Source organism: Melanerpes formicivorus, unplaced genomic scaffold (assembly GCF_026170545.1).
Source record: "Melanerpes formicivorus ecotype bairdi unplaced genomic scaffold, bMelFor1.0.p_v2 SCAF_85, whole genome shotgun sequence".
Taxonomy (NCBI): Eukaryota; Metazoa; Chordata; class Aves; order Piciformes; family Picidae; genus Melanerpes; species Melanerpes formicivorus.
In genome coordinates this window covers 2,838,490-2,864,937 of record NW_027142437.1, presented here as the reverse complement: position 1 = coordinate 2,864,937, position 26,448 = coordinate 2,838,490, and the positions used below count along the sequence as shown (strand labels likewise).

At 56.7% G+C, this 26,448-nt stretch overlaps 1 protein-coding gene across 1 annotated transcript in view; it reads left to right on the top strand.

The window, feature by feature from the left end:
- Positions 1-26,448, top strand: part of CD109 (CD109 molecule) — a 56,105-nt gene that overhangs the window by 19,117 nt on the left and 10,540 nt on the right. Inside the window, exons 13-24 of the mRNA XM_068165192.1 lie at positions 1,300-1,435; positions 3,911-4,028; positions 7,985-8,098; positions 8,910-9,128; positions 11,147-11,291; positions 13,127-13,303; positions 17,168-17,249; positions 18,930-19,158; positions 20,777-20,942; positions 21,823-22,013; positions 25,326-25,481; positions 25,571-25,636. Of these exons, the coding sequence (XP_068021293.1) occupies positions 1,300-1,435; positions 3,911-4,028; positions 7,985-8,098; positions 8,910-9,128; positions 11,147-11,291; positions 13,127-13,303; positions 17,168-17,249; positions 18,930-19,158; positions 20,777-20,942; positions 21,823-22,013; positions 25,326-25,481; positions 25,571-25,636 (1,799 nt within the window). The remainder of the gene's footprint in view (positions 1-1,299; positions 1,436-3,910; positions 4,029-7,984; positions 8,099-8,909; positions 9,129-11,146; positions 11,292-13,126; positions 13,304-17,167; positions 17,250-18,929; positions 19,159-20,776; positions 20,943-21,822; positions 22,014-25,325; positions 25,482-25,570; positions 25,637-26,448) is intronic.

The following is a 26,448-nucleotide window of genomic DNA, read 5'->3' as shown; positions in this document are numbered from 1 at the left end:
GGTTTGGTTTGGGTTTGGTTGGGTTGGGTTTGGTTGGGTTGGGTTTGGTTGGGGTTTGGTTGGGTTGGGTTTGGTTTGGGTTGGGTTTGGTTGGGGTTTGGTTGGGTTGGGTTTGGTTTGGAGGGGTTTTTGTATGGTTTTTTGTTGTTGTTTGCCTTGGTTTTGTTTTCTTTTGTCTGGTTTGGTTCGGTTTAGTTACGTTTTGGTTTGGTTAGGTTTTTGGATTTTCTTCTGGTTTGTTTTGTTTTGGTTTGGTTTTGGTTTGGTTTTGTTTGTAGTTTAGTTTGGGTTTTTGTCTCAGTTTTGGTTTGGTTTTGTTTGGGTTTGGTTTGGTTTTATTTGTGGTTTTCTGTTTGGTTTGGTTTGGTTTGGTTTTCTTTGTGGTTTTGTTTGGTTCTGGTTTTGGTTTGGTTTTGTTTTGATTTTGTTTTGGTTTGGGTTTGGTTTGCTTTTGTTTGTGGTTTTGTTTTGGTTCTGGTTTGGTTTTGTTCTGGTTTTGGTTTATTTTGGTTTGCTTTTGTTTGTGGTTTTGTTTTGGTTCTGGTTTGGTTTTGTTTTGGTTTATTTTGGTTTGGTTTTGTTTGTGGTTTTGTTTTTTGTTTCGGTTTTGTTTGGTTCTGCTTTTGGTTTGGATTTGGTTTTGGTTTAGTTTTGTTTTGGTTTTGTTTGTGGCTTTGTTTTTGTTTTGGGTTTGTTTGGTTTTGGTTGTGTTTGCTTTTGTTTTGGTTAGGTTTTGGTTTTGGTTTTGTTTGGTTCTGGTTTTGCTTTGGCTTTGGTTTGTGGTTTTGTTTGGATCTGGTTTGGGTTTGATTTGGTTTTGGTTTTGTTTTAGTTTTGTTTCGGTTTTGTTTGGATTGGGTTTTGTTTGGTTTTGTTTTGGTTTGGTTTTGTTTTTGGTTTTGGTTTATTTTGGTTTGGTTTTGTTTGTGGTTAGGTTTTGGTTTCGGTTTTGTTTTGTTTGGTTTTGGTTTTGTTTGGTTTTGGTTTTGTTTGGTTTTGTTTGGTTTGGTTTTGGTTTTGTTTGGTTTTGTTTGGTTTGGTTTTGGTTTTGTTTGGCTTTGTTTAGGTTTAGATTTTAGTTAGGTTTTGTTTTGTTTTGTTTTGTTTTGCTTTGGTTTGGTTTAGTTTTCCTTTGGTTTTGTTTGGTTTGCTTTGCTTTTCCTTTGGTTAGCTTTGGTTTGCTTTGGCCTTGGTTTGTTTTCTTTCTTTGGTTTGGTTTGGTTTTTCTTTCCTTTCCTTTTTCCCCCTTGCCCCTATTTGCAGCTAAGCAAACCTTGCTCTGGCTTTCCCCTGTGGTAGATGGAGGAATGATCCCCATAGAGGATGACTATGGGGCAGGCATGCCCACAGCCAAGAATGGAGCTCCTGACCTCGGCAGTCCCTACGTGAGGACACATTTTCCAGAGACCTGGCTTTGGGTCGACACCAGAATGAGGTATGGGGGAGAGGGGCAAGGGGAATGGATCCCCCCTTGCCCTTCTGATGCTTGGGAGCTGCTGACAGCATCATAGAATCAACCAGGTTGGACAAGACCTCAGAGGTCATCAAGTCCAACCTATGACCTAACACCCAACACCTCCTGACAACCAAACCCTGGCTCCAAGTGCCACATCCAAGCCCCTCTGGAACACCTCCAGGGATGGGGACTCCACCACCTCCCTGGGCAGCACATCCCAGTGGCCAATCTCTCTCTCTGGGAAGAACTTTCTCCTCCCCTCCAGCCTAAACCTCCCCTGGCACAGCTTGAGACTGTGTCCTCTTGTTCTGGTGCTGGGTGTCTGGGAGAAGAGACCAACCCCCACCTGGCTACAACCTCCCTGCAGGGAGTTGGAGAGAGCAAGAAGGTCTCCCCTGAGCCTCCTCTTCTCCAGGCTGCAGACCCCCAGCTCCCTCAGCCTCTCCTCCTGCCCTGATGCTACAGAACCTGGCTGAAAACTGCAGCATCCTTTATCCTGTGCTACCACCTAGAGGCCAAACGTCAGATCGGAGACACCCCGAAGGGTGCAGAGGATGCTCTGGGTTGGAAGGCACCTTGGAGATCATCCAGCTCCAACCCCCTGCCCTGGGCAGGAACACCTCCCACCAGCCCAGGCTGCTCAGGGCCTCCTCCAGCCTGGCCTGGAACACCTCCAGGCAGGAGGCAGCCACAGCCTCCCTGGGCAGCCTGTGCCAGAGCCTCCCCAGCCTCACTGCAAAGAGTTTCCTCCTAATCACCAGCCTGAATCTGCCTTCCTCAAGCTTCAATCCATCTCTTCTCATCCTATCAGTGCAAGCCCTTCTAACAAGTCTCTCCTCAGCTTTCTTGTGGGTCCCCTTCAAGCACTGGAAGGCTGCTGTGAGGTCTCCCTGGAGCCTTCTCTTCTCCAGGCTGAACAGCCCCAACCCTGATAGCCTTGCAGGGAGGCGCTCCAGCCCTCTGAGCAGCTCTGTGGTGTGCAGCTGCACAAACTGGGACAGAGCCTGTCTGAAGGCCTTGTGGTTAATGGAAACTAGATAAAAATCCTGGAGCTCTGGGGCCAGGTCTGGAGCCTCTGTGCCAGGAAGGATCTGGAGGGGCTGGAAGGTGTCCAGAGCAGGGCCAGGAGGAGGAGCAGAGGGCTGGAGCTGCTCTGCTGTGAGCACAGACTGAGGGAGTTGGGGTTGTGCAGGCTGGAGAGGAGAAGGCTCCCAGGAGACCTCCTTGTGGCCTTGCAGGATCTGCAGGGGGCTGCAAGAAAGCTGGGGAGGGACTTGTGAGGGTGTCAGGGAGGGATAGGACTGGGGGGGATGGAGCAGAACTAGAAGTGGGGAGATGGAGACTGGATGTGAGGAAGAAGTTGTTGCCCAGGAGGGTGGTGAGAGCCTGGCACAGGCTGCCCAGGGAGGTGGTGGAAGCCTCCTGCCTGGAGGTGTTTGCAGCCAGGCTGGAGGTGGCTGTGAGCAACCTGCTGTGGTGTGAGGTGTCCCTGGCCATGGCAGGGGGTTGGAGCTGGCTGAGCCTTGAGCTCCCTTCCAACCCTGGCAGCTCTGGGATTCTATGAAAGAAACTCTTCTCCTTTCACCCCTGGGAAGATAACAGATGAGGAGACCCAGGCTTCTCCTCTCCAGTGCTTGAGGAGGAGGTGATCAGCCCAGAGAGGGAAAGCTATTCCTGCCTGCACTTCAAAGTGTCAAATGATGGTGAAATCTGCCCCTGTCTCATGCAGCACAAACCCTGTCTTCTTCCACAGCCAGCACCCTCACATGGGGACTGGTGTGGAGGCTCTGGGAGCTGCTGTGGAGGCTCTGGGAGCTGCTGTGGGGAATCTGGGAGCTGGTGTGGGGAATCTGGGAGCTGGTGTGGAGGATCTGGGAGCTGGTGTGGAGGCTCTGGGAGCTGCTGTGGAGGCTCTGGGAGCTGGTGTGGGGAATCTGGGAGCTGGTGTGGGGAATCTGGGAGCTGGTGTGGGGAATCTGGGAGCTGCTGTGGAGGCTCTGGGAGCTGCTGTGAAGGGTCTGTGAGCTGGTGTGGAGGCTCTGGGAGCTGCTGTGGAGGCTCTGGGAGCTGCTGTGGGGAATCTGGGAGCTGGTGTGGAGGATCTGGGAGCTGGTGTGGAGGCTCTGGGAGCTGCTGTGAAGGGTCTGGTAGCTGGTGTGGAGGCTCTGGGAGCTGGTGTGGAGGCTCTGGGAGCTGGTGTGGAGGGTCTGTGACTGTGGCTAGCAGGTGCTGTGGTTCAGTGCAGTTGTTTTCAGTTCAAGTCGTTTGAAACAGTTAGAAATGGAAGGAATCCTTTGGTTCCCCTCCCAAATATCTGCAGGTGCTTAGGAAAAGGGAAACAAACCCCCAACAGACATGAAATCAGCAGCCTTGGACTGAAGTTTGGAAGCATTTGAAGCCTTGCTGGCTGTAAATGAAAGCTTCTGAAAGTCTCCTCTCCCCTTCTGCCCTCAGCTCTGGGACAGACACCACGCTGGAAGTCACTGCACCGGACACCATCACGTCCTGGCTAGCCAGTGCCTTTGTGGTGTCTGAACGAGGTGGCCTTGGAGTGACCACTGCTCCAGTGGAGGTATGGCATGCTGTGGAGCAGGGCAGGTTGCTCTGGTGGCCCTGGGGGGGAAGCAAACCTCTGCACACAGAGGGCTGGAGGGAAGCTTGCATGGGAAACCTCTCCCCAGGCTGCAGCACTGCAGGGCTGCAGTGCAGAGTGCTGAGCACAGCCAGGCACAGCCAGCACACAGCAAAGCAAGGCCTGGGCTGTACACAGGGCAGCATTAAAGCTCCACACAAACCCCTCCACAGAGTCAGACCAACCCCCAGGGCTGCTCCTCTCCCCAGCTGGGCTTCAACACAAGCCCCAGGGCTCTTTCTCCCCCCTGCCACTGCTAGGCTGGATCAGGCTGGCCTGAAACTGCCTCCACTTAGTCCCTGGACTAGACCTAAACAGGCCAAGACTGCACAGTAAAAATCAGTCAGGCCTTGAAAGCCACTGGAAAGGCTGGAACCATCCTCCCCCCCAGCAGATAAGGGAGCTCACTGCCTCCAGGGATCACAGCACCACAGAACATCAGAGGTGGGAAGGGACCTCCACAGGTCACCCAGTCCAGGACCCCTGCCAGAGCAGCACCACCCAGGGCACCCAGCACAGGAACACATCCAGGCAGGGCTGGGAAGGCTCCAGAGAAGGAGACTCCACAACTTCTGCCCTGGGAGGCTCCCAGAGCCCTGGAGCAGGCTGCCCAGAGAGGTTGTGGAGTCTCCTGCTCTGGAGCCTTCCCAGCCCTGTCTGGATGTGTTCTGTGTGCCCTGTGCTGGATTCTCTGCTCCTGCTCTGGCAGGGGCTTGGGCTGGGAGCCAGGCTTGGATGTGGCACTTGGAGCCAGGGTTTGGCTGTCAGGAGGTGTTAGCTGTTAGGTCACAGGTTGGACTTGATGCTCTCTGAGGCCTGCTCCAGCCTGCTGGATCCTGTGGTTCAGTGGCTGAGCTGAATCTTTCTGTGGCTCCTCAGTATTGCATCTGTGCTGAATGATCCCCTGAAGGTGCTGATCTCCTTCCATTCATTGTGTAAGGATCCTGGAGGAGCTATGTCCCTGCCTGAGAGAGCTCCACTGAAGTGCCTGAGCTTGGAAAGGTTCTGACTGTGCAGCACTGGGGCACAGCTTGCCCAGCTGAATCCAGGGCTAGGCCAGGACTAGCTTGGCATCCATTTGCCCATCTGAATTCTCATGCCCTCCAGTTCCTGAGGAAGGGAACTTCTGGGATCCCAACTGAGACCTAGCTCCAGATTTCATAGCTGGTTGCTCCACCAGACACAGAAGATGCTCTGAGCATCCTAACCCCAGCCCCACCAGAGGGCTGGGAGCCTGATCTGGGCTTTGCAGCTCAGGCTCCCTTGAGAGTGGGATCATGAATCTTCTTTCACTCTGCTGGGAGGGAAGGAGGAAGAGCTTTCTGTTTTAAATGGCATGAGAAGATAAATTTGGCCTCTGCTCCTCCAGTGTGAGAAGGCTGCAAGGAGAGCAGATGTTGAGAGGATCATTTGCCATCACCCTCATGCATTATTCAGTACCTCCCCCCTGTTGGGGTGCTTTGGATTGCACTTAGAGTTCCACATGGCTGAAACTTGTTAATCACTACCAAACAGAGAGGCAAATAACAGAGAGGCTTGGAGGCTGTGATGGGGAAACAAATCAATGACATCTGCATGCTTAATGTCCCTCAGTGCAGAGGATCTTGGATTCATCTGACTGCCACTGCAGTCTCAGGAGGTGTACCCTATGGTCACAGAACCACAGAGCAACAGGATCGATGTGAGGGGCTGGGAGGGAGCTGCAGAGCTCAGCCAGCCCAAGCCCCCTGCCCCAGCAGGGTCACCCACAGCAGCTCACACAGCAACACATCCAGCTGGCCTTGCAAGAGCTCCACACAGGGAGACTCCACAGCCCCCCTGGGCAGCCTCTGCCAGGCTTCTCTCACCCTCACAGCCAACAAATTCTTCCTCCTCTTCCCATGGCACTTCCTCTGCCTCAGCTTCCACCCCTGCCCCTTCTGCTGCCATTGGGCAGCCCCCAGCAGAGCCTGGCTCCAGCCTCTGGCCACTGCCCCTGCACAGCTTTAGCAGCATGAGTACTGCTGGAGCTCTGGGTCCAGTTCTGGAGCCTCTGTGCCAGGGAGGATCTGGAGGTGCTGGAAGGTGTCCAGAGCAGGGCCAGGAGGAGGAGCAGAGGGCTGGAGCTGCTCTGCTGTGAGCACAGGCTGAGGGAGTTGGGGTTGTGCAGGCTGGAGAGGAGAAGGCTCCCAGGAGACCTCATTGTGGCCTTCCAGCATCTGCAGGGGGCTGCAAGAAAGCTGGGGAGGGACTTGTGAGGGTGTGAGGGAGGGACAGGACTGGGGGGGATTGATCAAAACTAGAAGTGGGGAGATTGAGATTGGCTGTGGGGAAGAAGTTGTTGCCCAGGAGGGTGGTGAGAGCCTGGCCCAGGCTGCCCAGGGAGGTGGTGGAAGCCTCCTGCCTGGAGGTGTTTGCAGCCAGGCTGGAGGTGGCTGTGAGCAACCTGCTGTGGTGTGAGGTGTCCCTGGCCATGGCAGGGGGCTGGGACTGGCTGAGCCTGGGGGTCCCTTCCAGCCCTGCTATTCTCTGCTCCTCCACTATCTAAAGAACCTTTGCCAGTGAGAGCTTTTAGCCAACTCTTTTGGCCAGCCAGTGCTGGGATGTTTGCCAAGCAGGCAGAGATCTGAGGGGAGTTTGAATCTGAAACTCAAACCACTTGGGAGAATTTTCCCTTCCTGATGGAAGCCAAGTGAAAGGCATTTTTGAGCTGAGAAGCCAATACTGAGAGCTGTCATGCTCCAGCCCTTCCCAGGGCCCTGCTGCTCATGAGCAGTGGAAGTTCTGATCCCACTGAGCTTGCTGAGAGCCTTGGCACCGAGTTCTTCGCAGCCAAAGCTCCATCCCAGAGCAAAGTATCTGCAGGTTTCCTTTTGATGGAGCAGAGATGTATTTTTAGACATGGAACCGAGGGACTCCTGCCAGGGCTCATCCTGGAAAATCCAGCATCATCCTGAGGCGCTGCTGCCTTCCAGCACTTGGGAGAGTTCCTTCGTGGCTCCCTTGTTGTGTTGCCATGGGGATAGGGGCAGCGGACGGAGCCTTCCCCACCGCTTGCTGCGGCGCTCACCCCGCGGCACCAGAGCCCACCGGGAGCCCTCGGGACCCCTGGCAGCTCCCAGGCTCGCAGGGTGACAGACCCCCAGCCCTACCCCCGGTGCCTGTGCCGGAAGCTGCCCTGCCGAGGCTGCCAGCAGCGATCCGCGGAGCGGTGCCCTGCTGAGCTCCCGCAGCGCTGCTGCCGGCCGGGGGCGGCTTTGGCTTCTGCCGCAGGCATCCCGGCAGCTGCAGGGCACAAGGCAGCACCCGCTGGCATCTCGGGCTTGAAAGGGCTGAGGAGAGAGGCTGTGCAGTCAGCTTCTTGCTGGTGCCTGACTGCAGGGTGCCTCAGTCTGCAGCAGGGAGGGGTCCTTTATGGATCCCCCAAGAAGGGAACTGAGGAGTTGGTTTGGGGGAATAAAAACCCCAAACACTTGGATGGATTTTGCTCTCATATGCAGGGGGGAAGATAGGGACAGAGACAAAGGATGAAGCAGCAAGCAAGGGATGGTGAGGCACAAAGGCAATTCCCACCGTGGGTCTGGGGCAGGTTTCAGTGATCCAGCAGCAAACACTGAGATGTTGGAGATTCTCTCTGTGGAGCCAGATGAGGCCTTGCTTGCCCAGGAGGGTGGTGAGAGCCTGGCCCAGGCTGCCCAGGGAGGTGGTGGAAGCCTCCTGCCTGGAGGTGTTTGCAGCCAGGCTGGAGGTGGCTGTGAGCAACCTGCTGTGGTGTGAGGTGTCCCTGCCCATGGCAGGGGGTTGGAGCTGGCTGATCCTGGGGGTCCCTTCCAGCCCTGACAGTGCTGTGACTCTGAATTAGAAGGAGACAAACTTAACTCCCTCCACAGGGACTCACTGCTGCCTTTGTCTTGCAGTTAGAAGCTTTCCAACCCTTCTTCCTTTACCTGAACCTGCCCTATTCAGTCATCAGAGGAGAGCAGTTCATTTTGGAAGTTAACATCTTCAACTACTTGAAAGAAGAAGCTGAGGTAAAAGTCAACAGTCTCTTGAGACTTATATCTTACCAGACAGCAGGGTGCTCACCACTGCTGGAGGCCAAGGGCAGCCTGGGCTGCACCCAAAGCAGCTCTGCCAGCAGAGCCAGAGAGGGGATTCTGCCCCTTGGCTCTGCTGAGACCTCCCCTGCAGGGCTGGGTGCAGCTCTGCAGCCCTCAGCACAACAAGGACCTGGAGCTGATGGAGAGGCTGCAGAGGAGGCCAGGAGAATGCTGAGGGGCTTGGAGCAGCTCTGCTGCCAGGCCAGGCTGAGGGAGCTGGGGGTGTGCAGCCTGGAGAAGAGAAGGCTGCAGGCAGAGCTCAGAGCAGCCTGCCAGGAGCTGAAGGGGCTGCAAGAAGGCTGCAGAGAGACTGTTGGCAAAGGCCTGCAGGGCCAGCAGCAGGGCCAAGGGCTGCAGAGCAGAGCAGAGCAGAGCAGCTTGAGCTTGGAGGTGAGGAAGAAGTTGTGCAGCAGGAGGGTGGTGGAAGCCTGGCCCAGGTTGCCCAGGGAGGTGGTTGAGGCTCCCTGCCTGGAGCTGTTGAAGGGGAGGCTGGAGAGGGCTGTGGGCAAGCTGCTGGAGTTGGGGCTGTGCCTGCTGGGTGCAGAGGCCTTGGGCTGAGCTCTGCAGCTCCCTCCCAGCCCAGCCCAGTCTGTGACTCTATGATTGTCTCTTTGGAGATCTTTACTCTTCCTTCAGTGCCTGGACCATGAAGCTATTTCTCTATGAACAAGAAGGGTGGCAGCTTGTGAAAGCCTCTCCCCAGCATTAGCTCTTTGTGTTGCAAATGTTCCTGTGTCTGCAGGTGACTGTGACCCTGGACATGGATGAGGCTTTTGAAATCATCCTGACATCCAATGAAATAAATGCTACAGGGAACCAAGAGTCTGTGTCTGTGCCAAGTGAAGATGGGAAAACCCTGCAGTTCCCAATCAGGCCAAAGCAGCTGGGAGAAATTCCCATCAGAGTGACAGCAACTTCATCTGCTGCTTCTGATGCTGTCCTCCAGACAGTGTTAGTGAAGGTAAGCAACCTGCAGCTCGGCTGTCCCTGCATATCACCGTGCCCTGAAACAGGCCACAGAGTGCAGCCCCCTCCAGGGAGGTGTTGGAGGCCAGCTTGGATGAGGCCTTGAGCAATCTGGTCTAGAAGAGGCGATGGAGACAGAGAGAGAGAGAGAGATAGAGATAGAGATAGAGAGATGACAGAGACAGAGATGAGACAGAGGCAGACAGAGATAGAGATAGAGATAGAAAGATAGAGACAGAGAGAGAGATGCGGAGAGAGAGACAGACAGAAATGAGAGAGAGACAGAGACAGAGATAGAGATAGATATGGATAGAAATAGAGAGAGATGGAGATGGAGATGGAGATAGAGATAGGGATAGAGATAGAGATAGAGATAGAGACAGAGATAGAGATAGAGATAGAGGTAGAGCTGAGCAGTAAATACCAAAGATGGAATTAGAATAAGGCAATCCTTACCAACAGCAGGGGGATGTGGCTCCCAGCTCAGGGGGATGTGGCTCCCAGCTCAGGGGGATGTGGCTCCCAGCTCAGGGGGATGTGGCTCCCAGCTCAGGGGGATGTGGCTCCCAGCTCAGGGGGATGTGGCTCACAGCTCACAGCCTGGCCTTCAACACCTCCAGGCAGGAGGCTTCCACCACCTCCCTGGGCAGCCTGTGCCAGGCTCTCACCACCCTCCTGGGCAACAACTTCTTCCTCACAGCCAATCTCAATCTCCCCACTTCTAGTTCTGCTCCATCCCCCCCAGTCCTATCCCTCCCTGACACCCTCACAAGTCCCTCCCCAGCTTTCTTGCAGCCCCCTGCAGATCCTGGAAGGCCACAATGAGGTCTCCTGGGAGCCTTCTCCTCTCCAGCCTGCACAACCCCAACTCCCTCAGTCTGTGCTCACAGCAGAGCAGCTCCAGCCCTCTGCTCCTCCTCCTGGCCCTGCTCTGGACACCTTCCAGCCCCTCCAGATCCTTGCTGGAATATTCCAACCTCCCTGCTCAGGGCAGGATCAGCTGCAGCAGATGCTCACAACTCTTAATCACAGGATGACAAAGGGTGAGGGGCTGGGAGGGCCCTTGCAAGGTCATCCAGTCCAACCCCCCCTGCCAGAGCAGGACCCTTCACAGCATCTTGTTGCAGGGTCTGAGCACCCTCCCAGTTACCACAGCTCATTTGGTAGTGTTGAAAGGGAAATGCCTTGGTTTCAATGTGCCTGCCTTGCCTCCTGCTCTGGGCACCAGTGAGAAGAGCCCCAGCTCCACCTTCCTTCTTGACACCTTCCCCTCAGGTATTTCTACACATGGCTGAGGCCCCCTCTGCCTCCTTTCCTCCAGGTTGAACTCAGCCTCTCCTTAAGCCACTTCAAGCCCCTACCCTGCAGGGCTGTGAGCTGTTTCCAGGTGGAGCCTCTCCCTTGCCACCCTTTCTGCTGAAGTTCAGGGGAGTCTAAAAGTCCTTTGTAGAATGCAGCATTAACCAGGTTGGAGCAGCCCTCTGAGCTCATCCAGTCCAACTTATCACCCAGCACCCTCTAACCAACTCAGCCATGGCACCAAGTGCCTCATCCAGGCTTGTAGGCTGAGGGAAGAAGCCCATTCATTAGCTCTGCTCCAAGGACACTTTTTTCTCCCCCCCCCAAGGGATTTTGCATGCATCAGGAAATGACAACTCCTTGGTCATGCATCTGGCTTCAGTGAGGCCACAGCACTGCAGGTAGCACAGGAGCAGCAGCTCCAGCCCTGCCATGTGCTTGGCCTCGGAGCGCTGCCCTCGGCACGGGTGCTCTCACTGGCTGTGGGGAGGCTGTCAGTGAAATGTGGTCTGCAGGAGCAGCTCATGGAGGTAAGCCTTAGGGTTTCTGTGTCAGCCTGGACAGGCCAAGAGCTCAGCTCAGCTCTTGAGGTGTCAGCAAGCAGCACAAAACACCTGGCAGAGTGTTAGATGGCTCAGCACAGCAAGCACACAGCTGCTGCCCTCACAGCAGCACAGTGGAGGGGCTGACAGGAATCCTGCCTTTATGTTCTAGGCTGAAGGAGTGGAACAGACATACTCTCAGACAGTCCTCTTGGACCTGACTGGCAACAAGCCACAAGCAGTGTCAAAAACCTTGGAGTTCACTTTTCCTGCTGATGTGGTCAGTGGCAGTGAGAGAGTACAGGTCACTGCTGTTGGTAAGGAGTGCCTGAGTCTGGCTCCATCTTGGCTATTGACTGCTCAGCTCCACCTCTCTCTATCATCTCTGTCTCTGTCTCTATCTCTACCTCTATCTCTATCTCTGTCTCTGTCTCTGTCTCTGTCTCTGTCTCTATCTCTATCTCTATCTCTATATCTCTATCTCTATCTCTATCTCTATATCTCTATCTCTATCTCTATCTCTATCTCTATCTCTATCTCTATCTCTATATCTCTATCTCTATCTCTATCTCTATCTCTATCTCTATCTCTATCTCTATCTCTATATCTCTATCTCTATCTCTATCTCTATCTCTATCTCTATCTCTATCTCTATCTCTATCTCTATCTCTATATCTCTATCTCTATCTCTATCTCTATCTCTATCTCTATATCTCTATCTCTATCTCTATCTCTATCTCTATCTCTATCTCTATCTCTATCTCTATCTCTATCTCTATATCTCTATCTCTATCTCTATCTCTATCTCTATCTCTATCTCTATCTCTATCTCTATCTCTATCTCTATCTCTATCTCTATCTCTATCTCTCTATCTCTCTATCTCTATCTCTATCTCTATCTCTATCTCTATCTCTATATCTCTATATCTCTATCTCTATCTCTATCTCTATCTCTATCTCTATCTCTATCTCTATCTCTCTATCTCTATCTCTCTATCTCTATCTCTATCTCTATCTCTATCTCTATCTCTATCTCTATATCTCTATCTCTATCTCTATCTCTATCTCTATCTCTATCTCTATCTCTATCTCTATCTCTATCTCTATCTCTATCTCTATCTCTACCTCTATCTCTATCTCTACCTCTATCTCTATCTCTATCTCTATCTCTATCTCTATCTCTATCTCTATCTCTATCTCTATCTCTATATCTCTATCTCTATATCTCTATCTCTATCTCTATCTCTATCTCTATCGCTACCTCTATCTCTATCGCTATCTCTATCTCTATCTCTATCTCTATCTCTATCTCTATCTCTATCTCTATCTCTATCTCTATCTCTATCTCTATCTCTATCTCTATCTCTATATCTCTATCTCTATCTCTCTGTCTCTATCTCTATACCTCTGTCTCTACCTCTCCCTCTCTCTCTCTCTCTGTCTCTGTCTCTATATCACCTCCATCATTTCTATAATCTCTGTCATCTCCATCAACATCATCTCTATCACCATCATCTCTATCATCTCCATCATTTCTGTCTCGATCATCTCTCTCCCTCTCCCTCTCTATCATCTGTGCCTATAGACCTCGCAGTAGTTTGCTTTTTCCCCCTGCTGGGCTACTGTTGGACTCAGTATCTAAGATCCATGTGTCCATAATCCAGCTGCTGGCATCTCACACCACAGCAGGTTGCTCACAGCCACCTCCAGCCTGGCTGCAAACACCTCCAGGCAGGAGGCTTCCACCACCTCCCTGGGCAGCCTGGGCCAGGCTCTCACCACCCTCCTGGGCAACAACTTCTTCCTCACAGCCAATCTCAATCTCCCCACTTCTAGTTCTGCTCCATCCCCCCCAGTCCTATCCCTCCCTGACACCCTCACAAGTCCCTCCCCAGCTTTCTTGGAGCCCCCTGCAGCTCCTGGAAGGCCACAATGAGGTCTCCTGGGAGCCTTCTCCTCTCCATGCTGCACAACCCCAACTCCCTCAGCCTGTGCTCACAGCAGGGCAGCTCCAGCCCTCTGCTGTGAGGGCAACAAATGGAACAAAAAGCTGGCAAGACAGCTCGTGCTAGCTCAGACCCCCCCTGCAGGAGCTGTAGCTGCTGCTGGTTTTGTTCTGCTGTGACACTTACCATGGCATTCTGCCTTCCAGGTGACCTGCTGGGGCCTTCCATCCACGGCTTGGCAGGGCTGCTGCAGATGCCGCACGGCTGCGGCGAGCAGAACATGATCAACTTCGCCCCCAACGTTTATGTCCTGCAGTACCTGACCAAGACCAGGCAGCTGAGGGAGGATCTCAAAGCCAAGGCTGTGTCCTACATGAGGAAAGGTCTGTGTGCTGCACAGGGAAGCAGTGCCAGCTGCTTTTTAAGAGCTCTTAGGGGTGCAGAGGCTTCTGGAGCTCTGCTCTGAGGCGTTGGAGGTGCTGCACTCCTGGGGTCATGGGGACTGGGAGGGAAGTCCTCAGCTTCTGTTTCCCTTCCTCTTGCCAGGCTGTCAGAATTAGAGAGCAAATGGTTCTGCTTGTAAAGGCTGGATGTGGCTGTGGGCAGCCTGCTGTGGGGTGAGGTGTCCCTGCCCAGGGCAGGGGGTTGGGACTGGCTGAACCTTAGGGTCCCTTCCAGCCCTGGCAGCTCTGTGGCTCTGAGATTTGAAGGTTATTCAGAACAGAACCAAACCTTGCTTTTACAGAGTCACTGCTTGCTTTTCTCTCTTCATATTAAATATAGACTTTAGCAGGGAATTCCTGTGGATTTCACAGCTCAGAGGCTGTCAGGGGCTGGAAGGGACCTCTGGAGAGCTCCCAGTCCAAGCCCCCTGCCAGAGCAGGAGCAGAGAATCCAGCACAGGGCACACAGAACACATCCAGCCAGGGCTGGGAAGGCTCCAGAGCAGGAGACTCCACAACCTCTCTGGGCAGCCTGCTCCAGGGCTCTGGGAGCCTCCCAGGGCAGAAGTTCCTCCTCCTGCTGAGCTGCAACCTCCTGGGCTGCAGTTTCCATCCACTGCTCCTTGTCCTGTCCCAGGGTGCAGCTGAGCAGAGCCTGTCCCCTGCCTCCTGCCCCCCAGCCCTCAGCTCTTGATAGCCATTGATCAGATCCCTCTCAGCCTTCTCCTCTGCAGACTGCACAGCCCCAGGGCTCTCAGCCTCTCCTCCCCAGGCAGTGCTGCAGTCCCTTCAGCATCCTTGGAGCCTCCCTTGGGCTCTCTCCAGCAGATCCCTGTCCCTCCTGAGCTGGGAGCCCAGAGCTGGATGCAATATTCCAGGTGTGGGCTGCCCAGAGCTGAGTGCCAGGGGCCAATCCCCTCCCTGCTGCTGCTGGACACAGCATTGCTGAGCCCAGCCAGGAGGCCTTTGGCTCTCTTGGCCCCCTGGGCACACTGCTGCCTCCTCTTCAGCTGCTTGCCCAGCAGCACCCCCAGGTCCCTTTCTGCCAGCAGCTTTGCAGCCACCCTGCCCCAAGCCTGCAGCCTTGCTTGGGGTGGTTGTGCCCCCAGGGCAGGGCCTGGCACTTGGTCAGACCCTGCTGTGTCATCTTTCCTCCAGCAGCTTTTTTTAACCTAGAGCAAAGGCAAAGCTGCCTTCCCACCCCCCCAGTCCCTTGTGGGGGTGACAGATCCCAGCTTGGAATCACTGCTGCAGAAGGAAAGTTCTGCTTGCTCTGAAAACTTTGGTGCTAGACCCCAAGCAAGAGCCAGCTCCATTCCCAAGCTGTTTGGCAGGTGAGACCCTTCCCTCTGTCACAGAGACGTGAAGTCCTTCCCACCCTGCCCTGCTCCCCTTGCAGCCTCCTGGCTCCCAGGCCCCCCTCTGGCAGCCCCAGCCTACATCTCCCCAATGGGATCCTGCTTTCCCTGCCTGCCCTCTGGGGTCTGCTGACATTTGCAGTGTCATTTTTCATGCCTCTTGGCAGGGGTGTGGTGGTTCCCAGCCCCCAGGGCTCCTGTTCCAGGCTTCCCTGGGTTGGATGCTCCAATGTTTGCAGCCTTCTGCGTGACTGTGGTGGGGTTGGGGCTGAGAAGGAACCAAGCCAGCTGCAGCAAAGAGCTGAGCCTTCTCCCTCTGCTGCTGCTCAGCTCTCCCATCCCTCCCAAGCTTAACACATTCTGGCACCAACTGATCCCTTGTGCTGCTCACAGTCTGTGTTACACAGGCTGCTGGTCTGAGCTGAGAGCTTGTAGGCTACCAGCAAGGTGCTGATGGTACTCAGGCCTGCAGCTGGGAAGGAAGAATCCACTGCAGCAGCACAGGGCAGGAGGTGATCTGCTGGAGAGCAGCCCCAAGGAGAAGGAACTTCTCAGGACATCAGCATCTCCAGGTCTTCTGGAGTGTTTCAGAGTCACAGAATGCCAGGGGCTGGAAGGGAGCTGCAGAGCTCAGCCCAAGGCCTCTGCACCCAGCAGGGACAGCCCCAACTCCAGCAGCTTGCCCACAGCCCTCTCCAGCCTCCCCTTCAACAGCTCCAGGCAGGGAGCCTCAACCACCTCCCTGGGCAACCAGGGCCAGGCTTCCACCACCCTCCTGCTGCACAACTTCTTCCTCACCTCCAAGCTCAAGCTGCTCTGCTCTGCTCTGCAGCCCTTGGCCCTGCTGCTGGCCCTGCAGGCCTTTGCCAACAGTCTCTCTGCAGCCTTCTTGCAGCCCCTTCAGCTCCTGGCAGGCTGCTCTGAGCTCTGCCTGCAGCCTTCTCTTCTCCAGGCTGCACACCCCCAGCTCCCTCAGCCTGGCCTGGCAGCAGAGCTGCTCCAAGCCCCTCAGCATTCTCCTGGCCTCCTCTGCAGCCTCTCCATCAGCTCCAGGTCCTTGCTGTGCTGAGGGCTGCAGAGCTGCACCCAGCCCTGCAGGGGAGGTCTCAGCAGAGCCAAGGGGCAGAATCCCCTCTCTGGCTCTGCTGGCAGAGCTGCTTTGGGTGCAGCCCAGGCTGCCCTTGGCCTTCTGTGCTGCAGGCTCACACTGCCTGCTCCTGCCCAGCTTCTCCCCCCCAGCACCCCCAAGGCCTTTTCCTCAGGGCTGCTTTCTCTCCCCTCCTCCCCCAGCCTCTGCTGCCAGTGAGGATTGTCCCAGCCCAGCTGCAGAGCCCTGCACTTGCTCCTGTTGGACCTCCTGAGCTTCACCTGGGTTCACCTCTGCAGCCTGTCCAGGTGCCCCTGGATCCCATCCTGCCCCCTGGGGTGTGGGCAGCAGCTCTCAGCTGGGTGCCAGCAGCTCTCAGTGGGTGCCAGCAGCTCTCAGCTGGGTACCAGCAGCTCTCAGTGGGTACCAGCAGCTCTCAGTGGGTGCCAGCAGCTCTCAGTGGGTGCCAGCTGCTCTCAGCGGGTACCAGCAGCTCTCAGCTGGGTACCAGCAGCTCTCAGTGGGTGCCAGCTGCTCTCAGTGGGTGCCAGCTGCTCTCAGTGGGTACCAGCAGCTCTCAGTGGGTACCAGCAGCTCTCAGCTGGGTGCCAGCAGCTCTCAGCTGGGTACCAGCTGCTCTCAGTGGGTGCCAGCAGCTCTCAGCTGGGTACCAGCAGCTCTCAGCTGGGTGCCAGCAGCTCTCAGCTGGGTACCAGCTGCTCTCAGTGGGTACCAGCTGCTCTCAGTGGGTGCCAGCAGCTCTCAGTGGGTGCCAGCAGCTCTCAGTGGGTGCCAGCTGCTCTCAGTGGGTACCAGCAGCTCTCAGTGGGTGCCAGCTGCTCTCAGCTGGGTACCAGCAGCTCTCAGTGGGTGCCAGCTGCTCTCAGTGGGTGCCAGCAGCTCTCAGTGGGTGCCAGCTGCTCTCAGTGGGTGCCAGCAGCTCTCAGTGGGTGCCAGCAGCTCTCAGTGGGTGCCAGCAGCTCTCAGTGGGTGCCAGCTGCACACTGCTGCTGTGCTTCCAGTCTGTGCCACTGATGAGAGTATTGCAGAGCACAGGTCCCAGCACAGAGCCCTGAGGGACACCTCTGGCACTGCTCTCCAGCTGGACTTCAAGGCACTCAGCACCACGCTCTGGATGCAGCCCTCTGAACAGCCTCTGTGCTGCTGCCTGCTCCCTGCTCACCTTCTGCCCGGTGTTGTGTGCTCCTGCTCATCTGGGAGGGGGTTGGTACGAAGCAGGAGCTGAGGTTCTGCCCTGCTCAGCCTCAGGAGCTGCCTCCCTTCCCAGCAGCAGGCAGTGGGGCTGGAACCTGGGGGAGAGGAAAGCCTTCAGCCCCTGTCTCTGCTTTTGCCCTGCAGGCTACCAGAGAGAGCTGCTCTTCCAGAGGGAGGATGGCTCCTTCAGTGCCTTTGGAAGCCAGGATCCCTCTGGCAGCACATGGTGAGTAGCTCTGCCAGCTGCCCCCTGGGGGCTTGGAGCATGTCAGAGATTTGCTCTGGGCTTCAAAACTGTTTGGGCTCTTTGGTTGTTGTGGAGCTGGTAAAACTTTCCAGCTGGGCTCAGCCTCCTGCCTGCTTTTCCTGGAGGAGCTGAGGCCAGTTCTAAGGTCACCCTGCTGGAGAACTTGCTGTCAAAGCCATTAAGAGAGCAAAGCCTTTCACTGCTGCAGGGGCTGGAGGATGAGTGGTTTTAGCCAGGGGAATAGCTTGGGGCTGCTGAGAGATTTCTGTGGCTTCCCTCAGAGGAATGAGGAATAATAATTAGCTGACTGAGCCTTGTGGTTGACTGAAAGCCGTCAGAGCTGGGTGAGCATCACTGCTGCAGACAGACCCCCAGCTCCCTCCAGCCTGCAGGCTGGAAGCTGACTGGGGCATTTTCCAAGGGGTGAACAGTTAGTGGTGGTGAGGATTTGTCCTCCTTGCCTCTTCCACTCCTGTCTCTGAGGCTGCACAACTGGGAAAGCCTTTCCTCTGCTGGCTCTCACCCTGCTAAAGCATGGCAGGGGAGCAGTGGAAACCAGGCAGGTACCAGAGGCAAGCTACAGAGCCACAGGATGTACCTGCTGGGAAGAGATGGCAAAGCTCAGCCAGCCCAACCTTCCACCCAGCCCAACCTTCCACCCAGCACTGCAGGGGCAGCACTAAGCCATGTCCCTGAGCTTCAGCTCCACAGCTGCTTGGACACCCCCAGGGGTGGTGACTGCAGCACAGCCCTGGGCAGAGCACTCCAATGGCTGAGAGCCCTTCCAGGGCAGAAATATTTCCTAGCATCCAGCCTGAGCCTCCCCTGGCACAGCCTGGGACCATTGCCTCTGCTCCTGTCCCTTGCACCAAGGAGCAGAGGCTGTCCCCTCCTCACTCCAACCTCCCTGCAGGGAGCTGGAGAGAGCAAGAAGGTCTCCCCTGAGCCTCCTCCTCTCCAGGCTAAGCAACCCCAGCTCCCTCAGCCTCTCCTCACAGGGCTGTGCCCCAGACCCCTCCCCAGCTTTGTTGCCCTTCTCTGGACACCTTCAAGTCTCTCAATGTCCTTCTGAAACTGAGGAGCCCAGAACTGGACACAGGGCTCCAGATGTGGCCTAAGCAGTGCTGAGCACAGGGCAGGATGAGCTCCCTGCTCCTGCTGGCCACACTGTGCCTGCTGCAGGCCAGGATGCCCTTGGCCTTCTTGGCCCCCTGGGCACACTGCTGGCTCATGCTCAGCTGCTGTCAACCCCCAGGTCCCTCTCTGCCTGGCTGCTCTCAGCCACTCTGCCCCCTCAGGCTCAGGATGGATGATCTCTGAGCTCCATTCCAGCCTGCCTGGTTCTGTGATTCTGTGACTGGAAAATGGAGCTAAGGAGGTTGCAGCTCAGCATGAGGAGGAACTGCTTCACTGTGAGGCTCCCAGAGCCCTGGAGCAGGCTGCCCAGAGAGGTTGTGGAGTCTCCTGCTCTGGAGCCTTTCCAACCCCCCCTGGCTGCATTGCTGTGTGGCCTGCCCTGGGTGCTGCTGCTCTGGCAGGGGCTGCACTGGATGCTCTCTGGGGCTCCCTGCCAGCCTCTGCTGCTCTGTGGGACTGTGGTGCTGTGCAGCTGTGCTGTGTGGTTGACTTTGTGCTGTTTGATTGACCTCTCCCCCCCAGGCTGTCAGCCTTTGTGCTCAGATGCTTCCTGCAAGCTCGTCCCTTCATAGACATCGACCAGGATGTGCTGCTGGACACAGCCAGGTGGATTGTCCGCCACCAGAGGCCCAATGGAGAGTTCCATGAGCCTGGGAGGGTGCTGCAGAGTGACCTTCAAGGAGGCATCAATAACCCAGTGACTCTCACAGCTTATGTCATGTCCTCCCTGCTGGGCTTCCCAGACAAACAGGTACTGCAGGGCAGGGAGAGAATGCACAGCTCCTGAAACCCTTCACAGCTGCTCACAGGACCTGGCAAGCACTTTGCAGCTGAAGGAAGCAGAGTGAACCTGGTTCTGTCAGACCTCCCTCACCTGCCCAAGGCAATAGAGGGGATTCTGCCCCTTGGCTCTGCTGAGACCTCCCCTGCAGGGCTGGGTGCAGCTCTGCAGCCCTCAGCACAGCAAGGACCTGGAGCTGATGGAGAGGCTGCAGAGGAGGCCAGGAGAATGCTGAGGGGCTTGGAGCAGCTCTGCTGCCAGGCCAGGCTGAGGGAGCTGGGGGGTGTGCAGCCTGGAGAAGAGAAGGCTGCAGGCAGAGCTCAGAGCAGCCTGCCAGGAGCTGAAGGGGCTGCAAGAAGGCTGCAGAGAGACTGTTGGCAAAGGCCTGCAGGGCCAGCAGCAGGGCCAAGGGCTGCAGAGCAGAGCAGAGCAGCTTGAGCTTGGAGGTGAGGAAGAAGTTGTGCAGCAGGAGGGTGGTGGAAGCCTGGCCCAGGCTGCCCAGGGAGGTGGTTGAGGCTCCCTGCCTGGAGCTGTTGAAGGGGAGGCTGGAGAGGGCTGTGGGCAAGCTGCTGGAGTTGGGGCTGTCCCTGCTGGGTGCAGAGGCCTTGGGCTGAGCTCTGCAGCTCCCTCCCAGCCCAGCCCAGGCTGTGACTGTAACACAAGTGGTGCTGTGGTGCCTGCAGTGTGATCTGCCCTTCAAATCCCAAAGGCAGTTGCTTTTAGCATGAATATTGTCCTGGCTTCCACAGGGCAGCAGGCTGGCAATTTAGGAAACTAAAGGAACAAATGCCCTGCAGTGGTGGTTGCCTAAATTCCTCTGCAGATAGAGTCACAGAGCTGCCAGGGCTGGAAGGGAGCTCAAGGCTCAGCCAGCTCCAACCCCCTGCCATGGGCAGGGACACCTCACACCACAGCAGGTTGCTCACAGCCACCTCCAGCCTGGCTGCAAACACCTCCAGGCAGGAGGCTTCCACCACCTCCCTGGGCAGCCTGTGCCAGGCTCTCACCACCCTCCTGGGCAACAACTTCTTCCAAACCTTTAGCTCTGGCCCAACACCTTGCAAAGAGATTTCTGGGGTGAGCTCTGCTGAATGGGTTTCAAACCCTTCCAGCTGAGCTCAGTGAAACATTCACATTCAGAGCAGGTCCAAAGCTTGGCCTTGGGGCTGTGTGCCTGAGCCCATGAGAGCCTCTGCAAGAGATGCTCTTGGTGGTAGTAAGGTTTCTGTTTCTCCATGGCCCTTAACTGTCCATATCTCAACCTCTAATGTATTTTCCTCACCATCCCTTCCTGTGATCTTCATTTCCTGGCTGTCTCTTGGTTCCTGTTTCTGCACAACTCTCAGAGCAGGACAGGATAGGATAGGATAGGGTAGGATAGGATAGGACAGGATAGGATAGGATAGGATAGGATAGGATAGGATAGGATAGGATAGGATAGGATAGGATAGGATAGGATAGGATAGGACAGGATAGGATAGGGTAGGATAGGATAGGATAGGATAGACCAGACCAGGTTGGAAGGGACCTTCAGGATCAACATATATCTTATTTGCTGAACCTTCTTTGCTGTGACCTTGCTTTCCAGCATGCTTATGTCATCAAGAGTGCTACAAACTACCTGGAAGATAAGCTGGAAGAAGGCATTGGGGATAACTACACCCTGGCCATTGTGACCTATGCCTTGTCCTGGGCAAAAAGCACCAAGGCAAAGGAAGCCCTGAATGTGCTGAACCAGAGAGCAGAGCACCAAGGTACAGCACAACCCTTCCTACACTCTGGTGGAGATGGAGTTTGCACAGAGCCACAGAGTGCCAGGGGCTGGCAGGGAGCTGCAGAGCTCAACCAGCCCAAGCCCCCTGCCTCAGCAGGGTCACCCACAGCAGCTCACACAGCAACACATCCAGCTGGCCTTGCAAGAGCTCCACACAGGGAGACTCCACAGCCCCCCTGGGCAGCCTCTGCCAGGCTTCTCTCACCCTCACAGCCAACAAATTCTTCCTCCTCTTCCCATGGCACTTCCTCTGCCTCAGCTTCCACCCCTGCCCCTTCTGCTGCCATTGGGCAGCCCCCAGCAGAGCCTGGCTCCAGCCTCTGGCCACTGCCCCTGCACAGCTTCAGCCCCAGCCAGGAGCTCACCTCTCAGGCTCCTCCAAGCCAAGCTCCAGAGCCCTCAGCTCCCTCAGCCTCTGCTCCTAAGGAAGAGCTTCCACTGCCTGCAGCATCTTTGTGCCTCTGCCATGGACTCTCTCCAGCACTTCCCTCAGCTCCTTCCTGACCTGAGGGGCCCAGAGCTGGACACCAGATTCCAGCTGTGGCCTCAGCAGGGCAGAGTAGAGGGACAGGAGAACCTCTCTGACCTCCTGACCACAGCCCTGCTGATCCCCCCCAGGCTGCCATTGGCTTTCTTGGCCCCCAGAGCTCATTGCTGGCTCCTGGTCAACCTCCCACCCCCCAGCACCCCCAGCTCCTTTTCCCCTCCCCTGCTCCCCAGAGGTCCCTTCCAACCCCTAGCACCCTGTGAGCCCCTGATCCTGAGATCCCATCTGTGACCAGTAATGAAGAGCTTTTCCTTCTGCCTGCCCCAGGGGCCTCTGCCTGAGGCTCTGCAGCTCTTGGTGGTTCTTTCTGCAGGAGAGTTTCACTTCTGGGTCACAGCTGCTTCCCAGCTCTCTGACTCCTGGCAGCCACCCTCCATTGACATTGAGCTGGCAGCATATGCTCTGCTCTCCCACTTCTACCAGGACAGGTTAGTGGAGGCCATCCCCATTATGAAGTGGTTGAGCCACCAAAGAAACCACCTCGGGGGATTTTCATCTACTCAGGTAAGAGCTTTTGTCTCCAGAGGCTTTGTTGTGCTTCCCAGGTGGGCACTGCCTGTGTGGGCCAGAGGGGAAAAGGGACAGAGGGGGGGTTTAACATCATGAGTGCTGGCTTCTCCTTTACTTCCCTGCAGGCCTGGGTTTGGGATGATGCTGGCATCTTAAACCTGGGCTGTCAGGTTTGGGATGGGGGCAAGTGTTAGAGGAAGCAGAATCAGAGTCACAGAGCCCTAGAATTGCCTGGCTGGGAAAGACCTTAGGGGCTCTGAGTCCAAGCAGAGCCTCACAGCTCCCTGTGCACAGCTGTCAGGCCATGGCCCTCAGCTGCTCATCTCCTAAACACCTCCAGGGATGCTCACTGCACCACTTCCCTGGGCAGCACCTCCCAGTGCCCAGTGATCCTCCTGGTGAGGACCTTTCCCCTCATACCCAGCCTGACCCCCCTGGGGCAGCTCGAGGCCATGTTGATGGCATGAGATACCCAGAACAAAAGAGCTGACATTCAGAGGAAGCAATGGAAAGTGGGGGGAAGGAGGGAATCAGAGTTTCCAGGGGGCTCTGATGAATGTCTCTGTGTGCTTTCCTCTGCCTGTTCTTTCCACATGTGAGTCCTGAAAGGCTGTGAACTAGGACAGGAATCCCAGAGCTGCCAGGGCTGGAAGGGAGCTCCAGGCTCAGCCAGCTCCAACCCCCTGCCATGGGCAGGGACACCTCACACCACAGCAGGTTGCTCACAGCCACCTCCAGCCTGGCTGCAAACACCTCCAGGCAGGAGGCTTCCACCACCTCCCTGGGCAGCCTGTGCCAGGCTCTCACCACCCTCCTGGGCAACAACTTCTTCCTCACAGCCAATCTCCATCTCCCCACTTCTAGTTCTGCTCCATCCCCCCCAGTCCTGTCCCTCCCTGACACCCTCACAAGTCCCTCCCCAGCTTTCTTGCAGCCCCCTGCAGATCCTGGAAGGCCACAATGAGGTCTCCTGGGAGCCTTCTCCTCTCCAGCCTGCACAACCCCAACTCCCTCAGTCTGTGCTCACAGCAGAGCAGCTCCAGCCCTCTGCTCCTCCTCCTGGCCCTGCTCTGGACACCTTCCAGCACCTCCAGAGCCTTCCTGGCACAGAGGCTCCAGAGCTGGCCCCAGAGCTCCAGCTGTGGTCTCAGCAGAGTGGAGCAGAGGGGCAGAATCCCCTCCCTGCCCTGCTGGCCACACTTCTCCTGCTGCAGCCCAGGCTCTGCTTGGCTCTCTGGGCTGCAAGTGCTCACTGCTGGCTCCTGCTGAGCTTCTCCTCCCCCAGCACCCCCAGGTCCTTTTCTCCAGGGCTGCTCTCCAGCCAGTCCCTGCCCAGCCTGTATCAGTGCCTGGGATTGCCCTGCCCCAGCTGCAGGACCTTGCCCTTGGTCTGGTTGAACCTCCTGAGGTTGTCCTGGGCTCAGCTCTCCAGCCTGCCCAGGTCCCTCTGGGTGGATCCTTCCCTCCAGCTGTCTGCTGCACCACACACTTGCTCTCCTCAGCAGCCCTGCTGAGGCTGCCTCTGTCCATGGCACCAGAAGTTGTAGAGGAGCAGCCTCCCCTGGTGCCCCTGCTGGGGGCTGCTCTGAGCTCAGCTTTCTCCTCCTTCTGCTGCAGAAGGCTTTGGTGGGGCCTTGGGATTTGGAAGATTTTCCTTTCTCTCCAGGAGTTTTCCAAGTTACTGAGGCCACAGCCTGGAAGCTCTGCTGGCATCCAGAGGGACAAATGGATTCCTGCAGCAGTTTGGGTTGCATTAGTTGAAAGCAGCTTTGAAACTGAGTGCAAGTGCTGGGCCCCAGGCAGAATGCCACATCTCATCACAGCCAGCTGCACAGGCTCTGCCCTGCATGGCTCTCAGATGTGTGTGGGGGGATTCCTCTGAGAGAAATTAGCTCTGCACCATTACCTGCAGTGCAAGACCAGGCTGCTCCCCCCTGAGGCTCCTCTGCTCTGCCAAGGGGTGAAGGTTTGCTGAGTGCTTGAAGAGCTCCAACAGGAGCAAGTGCAGGGCTCTGCAGCTGGGCTGGGACAATCCTCACTGGCAGCAGAGGCTGGGGGAGGAGGGGAGAGAAAGCAGCCCTGAGGAAAAGGCCTTGGGGGTGCTGGGGGGGAGAAGCTGGGCAGGAGCAGGCAGTGTGAGCCTGCAGCACAGAAGGCCAAGGGCAGCCTGGGCTGCACCCAAAGCAGCTCTGCCAGCAGAGCCAGAGAGGGGATTCTGCCCCTTGGCTCTGCTGAGACCTCCCCTGCAGGGCTGGGTGCAGCTCTGCAGCCCTCAGCACAGCAAGGACCTGGAGCTGATGGAGAGGCTGCAGAGGAGGCCAGGAGAATGCTGAGGGGCTTGGAGCAGCTCTGCTGCCAGGCCAGGCTGAGGGAGCTGGGGGTGTGCAGCCTGGAGAAGAGAAGGCTGCAGGCAGAGCTCAGAGCAGCCTGCCAGGAGCTGAAGGGGCTGCAAGAAGGCTGCAGAGAGACTGTTGGCAAAGGCCTGCAGGGCCAGCAGAAAGGGACCTGGGGGTGCTGCTGGGCAAGCAGCTGAAGAGGAGGCAGCAGTGTGCCCAGGGGGCCAAGAGAGCCAAAGGCCTCCTGGCTGGGCTCAGCAATGCTGTGTCCAGCAGCAGCAGGGAGGGGATTGTCCCCTGGCACTCAGCTCTGGGCAGCCCACACCTGGAGCCTTGTGTCCAGCTCTGGGCAGCTGAGTGGCAGAGAGCTGTGGAGGTGCTGGAGCCAGGGCAGAGGAGGGCAAGGAAGCTGGGAAGGGCCTGGAGAAGCAATGTGCTGGAGAGAGGCTGAAGGAGCTGGGGATGGTTAGTGGGCAAGAGAGGAGGCTGAGGGGAGAGCTCCTGGCTGCCTGCAGCTCCCTGCAAGGAGGTTGTGCAGAGGCTGCTGCTGCTCTCTGCTCCCAGGGCATTAGTGAGAGAAGAAGAGGGCAGAGCCTCAAGCTGCCCCTGGGGAGGTTGAGAGTGGAGCTTAGGCACAAGAGTGCTCAGGGCTTGGGATGTGCTGGGCAGGGAGGTGGTGGAGTGCCCAGGGCTGGCTGTGTTTGAAGGTGGTTTGGCTGTGGGGCTTGGGGCTGTGGTTTAGGGCTGAGCCTTGCAGAGCAGGGCTGATGGTTGGCCCTGGGGACCCTGGGGCTCTCTCCCAGCCTGGCTGCTGCTGTGGCTCTGTCAATCCCCACAGAGCTGTGGAGCTGCCTGCAGGCAGCCTCCAGCCCCAGGGACAGCCTGGGCAGCAGGAGCCTCCCAGCCCATGGCTTGTGCCCAGGTTGCTGCCTCTGCAGGCTCCTACAGAAGGATTTCTTTCTCTCCACAGGACACAGTGGTGGCCCTGCATGCCTTGAGTCTGTTTGCAGCTCTGACAGCTGTGGGCAAGACAGAGATGGAGGTGAGAGTGACTGCCCCTGCCTGGAGCAGCCCAGAGACCTTCTCCATCGACTCCCGGAACCGGTTCCTGCTGCAGAGCAAGGAGGTAGTGAGGGCAGTGAGGAGCACCCCCGGGCAGCCTGCTGCCTGGAGCAGCTGGCATAATGTTGGCTTCCTCCTTTGCTTCTCCTGCAGATTGCTCCTGCACAGCCAGTGACCCTGACAGTGGCAGCAGAGGGAGCAGGGTTTGCTGTCTTCCAGGTGGGCAGTGCAGTCTCTCTTGGCTACCAAGCTGTCTCTGTAGGGAAGGGCTGCCTGGGGAAGCTTCATGAGGCTCTTCCTATCACTGAGCTGCCAGGAGTGGCTCAAATCAGTGCCAAAGCACTCCACCAAGTGAGGAAAGCTGTGGGGCAGACCCTGTGTGAATGGTCCTGCTTCTGGGCTGGGCCAGTCCCAGGCACAGATGCAGGCTGGGGGCAGAGCGGGTCGAGAGTGGCTCTGAAGAGAGAGCCTTGGGGGTGCTGGGTGCTGAGCAGCTCCCCAGGAGCCAGCAGTGCCTCCTGCAGCCCTCAGGCAGCTGGGTGCTGGCTGCAGCCAGAGCAGGGTGGGCAGAGGGCAGCAGAGAGGATTCTGCCCCTGGGCTCTGCTCTGCTCAGACCTCACCTCCACTCCTGCCTCCAGCTCTGGGGTCCCCAGCAGGAGGAGGACACAGAGCTGCTGGAGGGAGCCCAGAGGAGGCCACAGAGATGCTCCAAGGGCTGGAGCAGCTCTGCTGTGAGCACAGCCTGGGGGAGCTGGGGCTGTGCAGCCTGCAGAGGAGAAGGCACTGGGGGGACCTCAGAGCTGCTGCAAATACCCAAAGGGATCCTGCAGGGAGGCTGCAGAGAGACTTTCCTGAGGGGGTCTGGAGACATGGTAGAGGCCAGGCCCACAGAGCTGAAGAGAAGAGCTTTGGAAAGGCTGGGATGGTGCAGAGCTGTTAGTCTCTGAGCATGAGAGATTGGCTGTGAGGAAGAAGTTGTTGCCCAGGAGGGTGGTGAGAGCCTGGCACAGGCTGCCCAGGGAGGTGGTGG